This window comes from Dermacentor silvarum, chromosome 1 (genome assembly GCF_013339745.2).
Source record: "Dermacentor silvarum isolate Dsil-2018 chromosome 1, BIME_Dsil_1.4, whole genome shotgun sequence".
Lineage (NCBI taxonomy): Eukaryota > Metazoa > Arthropoda > Arachnida > Ixodida > Ixodidae > Dermacentor > Dermacentor silvarum.
In genome coordinates this window covers 155,175,216-155,179,346 of record NC_051154.1, presented here as the reverse complement: position 1 = coordinate 155,179,346, position 4,131 = coordinate 155,175,216, and the positions used below count along the sequence as shown (strand labels likewise).

Sequence of the window (4,131 nt, the reverse complement as noted above, 5' to 3'; positions counted from 1 at the left end):
ACGTTATTAGTGAAACTGACAGATGAACGCCTACTCTGAAGTAATTCTTCATTTTTTTCTCTCCTAACAATGACTGTAGCTGCATATATAGTCGTACAGTCAGCTTACCCACCCCCTCAATTGCATGAATGGCTAATTAGTATTGTCTCGCACAGAATAGTACAAGGTATGCTTTCTATACGTCGCTATGATATCCCGCCATCTCGAGAGTTCAGTTATGTAGTTGGACTCTTACGGTGAGGTCTCGCATTCAATGCAGCGTTTTCAGGTGTCTACCACCAGCCACCGCCGCCTCCGCCGGCAGCCGTCCCGCCTGCGGGTTGCCAGCGACCTCCAAGGTCACCACCAGAAGCCTGCCATCCGCCAGCATTGCCACCACCGCCGCCGCCGCCGCCGCCCGCCTGCCAGCCAGCACCGCTACTGTCACTGACAGAAGTGGGCCATCCTGCGCCTCCTCCTCCGACAGTTGCTCGCCATACCGCACCAGCAGCAGCGCTGGCAACCGTACCGTGGCTGACCGCAGCTGCACCTCCGAAGCTGCTCACTGCTCCATGGCCGCCAGCGTGGCTACCATGGCCCCCGGCGGCGGAGGCTCCGTCGGTGCGGATGACAATTATGCTTTCGGGAGCGCCACCGCCAGAAGCTCCGCGGTGACCACTACTGCCATGGCCCCCTCCGTGAGCACTGGTGCTTCCTCCGTGGCCGCTATGTGCTCCTCCGTGACCACCGGAAGCACCACCACCGTGACCACTGGCACCACCATGTCCACCGCCGTGACCGCCACTCGAAGCACTGCTCAGAGTCTTGATGATGTACACGTGCTTCGTGACGCCACCCGCTGCTCCACCACCAGCCTTGCCACCGTGTCCGCCTCCACCCCCGGCTTGCCACCCACCACTTGCGCCGCTAGGCCATCCTCCTGAGCCGCCGCTGTTGCCTCCCCCACTGGGCCATCCGCTAGAGCCGCCACCACTACCGCCGCTGGACCACCCGCTGGATCCACCACCAGCTTGCCAGCCCGAGCCTCCTACGCCGCCACCTGTCTGCCACCCCGAGCCTCCACCCGTCTGCCAACCAGAGCCGCCAGTGCCACCACCGGCTTGCCAGCCAGAGCCGCCAGAGCCGCCAGAGCCGCCACCGGCTTGCCAACCAGAGCCGCCGGAGCCGCCAGAACCACCACCAGCTTGCCATCCTCCATGGCCACCTCCTTGACCGGATTTTCCGCCACCTCCGTGTCCAGCAGCGCCGGTTGTTGTGACAGTGCGGATTATATAAATGTGCTTTACGCCATCGCCACCGCTGCTGCCATGGCCACCTGGGTAAAAAAGTTTACTGGTTGCAAAATGTTCTCACGCTTCGGCCACGTTACTGTTGCTTCATATCACGACGTGCAGCTTCTGATGGACTTTGCTTTTTCTCTCCGCTATTCTTTCCGCCTTTCATTTCCCCTAACCATTCCCCCACTACAGGGTAGCTAACTGGAATCTTTTCAGGTTAATCTGCCTTCCTTTCCGACCCTGTTTATCTTTCTCTCTCTCACTCCCAATGTAAACGAAATAAAACATTGATAGCGATCCATTTATCCTCCGTTCAATACACAAATACATAATATACGAAGTCACTTTTTGGTGGGAACTTGCTTGTGCAAAAGTCACGCCACTGAGCACTTTATACCTCGGGTGCTAAAGGTTCCACTGTTCTAGCTCATACCCTTGTTTCAAATTACTCCTACGGAATATATGGAAGTGGGCTAGTTGATTTGACATAATAAAATTTGCGTGCAAAAAGAACGAAAGGAACAGACTGGAGCAAGTACACAAACTCTAGGCATCCTTGTTTTTATACTCGCGCTAACCTAATTCTGTCGTTGTTTTTGCGCACAAATTTAGGTAAAGTATTGCGTACATGGGTGGATTGTTACAGCATCATTTCACAACCATGAAATGTAATGGCTACCTCTGAACTTGTGCGTGAATTTCAAGTGGGGACTTACTATTGCCGCTGGCGGCACCAAGGCCACCCCCCTGCCAGCCACCGGCTCCTGCTCCACCTTGTGGTTGCCAGCCACCGCCGCCACCTCCGCCGCCCTGCGGTTGCCATCCAGCGCCTCCGGCACCGCCGGTGCCACCACCTCCACCCGAGGCTGGCCAGCCGCCGCCAACAGATCCAGAGTCACCGCCCTGCGGTTGCCACCCGCCACCGGACGAACCTCCCTTTCCTCCCCCACCGGCTTCTGGCTGCCACCCCGAGCCTCCTCCACCGGAGTCACCGGCGGCATCACCACCGCTGGGGCCACCGTAGCCTCCAAGGCTACCGGCTAGTGTGAGGCCGATCAGGGATGCTATCAATATCTGCCGGTATGGAGAAAGAAAGAAGAAAGAAAAAAAAAAAGATCGCGCATGGAACCGTGAGCCTCGAAACAGGAGGATATAGTCATGCTATCTTAGCATACAGGTAAACGCGTACCTGAGGGAATCTTGGTAATCAATATTATAAGCTTCGCTATTAAGTGCAGTAGGAAGTTAGTACAAGCACCAGTGCTTGAAATGTTTAATCGCTTTCTGCGTTGTTGTGTCAAATGTTATTTATTCCTATCTCAATGAAACTGGTCAGCACCTTCACGTTTTCTTTGTATGGTATCATGCTCATCTCCGCATAATTATGAAAGCAGACTTATTCGAAATAAATGCCACATTTGGGTTTTCCCTCACTGGCGCCCCAGAATCCACGTGATTCTTAGTAACGGCCTCTATACCATCTCGCTAGGTATGGCGTATGGACCACAGTTGCTAATTATATTGATTTTGAAAGATTTGTGTAAAGGAAATCTCCAATTAAAAGTCAACTTCGAACGCGCCATCTTGCCTCTTTTGTTTCTTAGCGGAATCAGAAAGCAGTGCGAAACAGTATAGCGCAACGACTCATGTCGGTTGGGTGATAGTTCCGGTTAAGGCAAGCTCTCGGGAAACCCAGCCGTCAAATGTTCCGCCTGGAGCTCCTAGAGGTCGTAACTATATCGAGTTTATAAATGCAATGCTAGATCAGGGTTCTTGAGTCAAAGTGGAAACATCACTTTAGGCTCTTACAGATTCTTCTATTGATTCATAATGCCAGAAACACTTGCTTATTCTTCTAGAATCATATTCCACTTTAAATGACTTGCTTTACTGCACTAAACGGCAGAACCTGCAGCACACATAACATCTAGGCTATTGTTGCCGAAACAGCAGGGTACAATTCTGACCTGGATAAGTTGAACTCTGACATCGCGTGCGACGTATCTTCTCCTTGATGGTGTCTCATTGATGGCTGTTTGACGATCTTTCAGGATCCTGTCGCTCGAGCCACCGAGCGGGTCGTACATCATTACGGAGGATAGCCCCGACAACTCCGCCTGATCACTCCTCCCCCTGTCTATTCCTTTCTTCACGGAACACGGCCCACAGAAATGACGCATTCCATACTCGTAGGGTACTTTCATTGTTTGCTGTGCCTTGATGATCGCTACCTCTCGACACGATCAGTAAGCAGTTCAGTAGTTCGTGGATTTATTCGTCAGATGGTTTAGTTATAGATTCTCGCCGATATATAAAAATCTCATCCGTGCTTTTCGAACTACACGTTCCTATAAACTTTCGGTGCTTGCTAAAGTTGTCCAAAATGGGCTCCGGCTTTTTTTATATAATGTCATATGGTATATGTGTGCATGAAAATATACATTAGAATATAGAATTATAATTCATATGGTACTGCCTTAACTTAGCAGCGTATAGCGGTAAAACGGATCTTGCTAAGCAGACAATCTATAAGTTTTGGCGTCATGAAGCTGTCATGGCGCTGCTTTTAATTTGAGCCGCCTCTTAGGAGTTTGTGACCTCCACTGCGTCAGTTTTTTTTTTTTTCAGGTCAGTTTTTTCAGGTCAGTTTCAGGTCATTTTTTTAAGGTCAGTTTTTTTTCTTCTGTGTTGCATTCCCTATAGTTACTACCACATTTTGTGAATGAATGTGATCTGCTTGTACACATACATGTACATGCATTGGCCTCCCAGTTACTTTCTTAAGAAAACCTCGTTTTGTGCATTAAATCACAAAAATAACTGGAACGCCAATGCATTTCTCCGCGTTGTTCGG

General features: G+C 50.8%; 1 protein-coding gene across 1 annotated transcript; it reads right to left on the bottom strand.

The window, feature by feature from the left end:
- Positions 1 to 272: 272 nt before the first annotated feature.
- On the bottom strand, positions 273 to 3,367 carry LOC119430987 (uncharacterized). The gene is made up of 3 exons (XM_037698487.1): positions 3,245 to 3,367; positions 1,994 to 2,351; positions 273 to 1,315 (listed from the first exon to the last, which is right to left on the bottom strand). Exons 1-3 carry the CDS (start codon positions 3,365 to 3,367, stop codon positions 273 to 275), a joined length of 1,524 nt encoding a protein of 507 aa, XP_037554415.1.
- Positions 3,368 to 4,131: the final 764 nt, after the last annotated feature.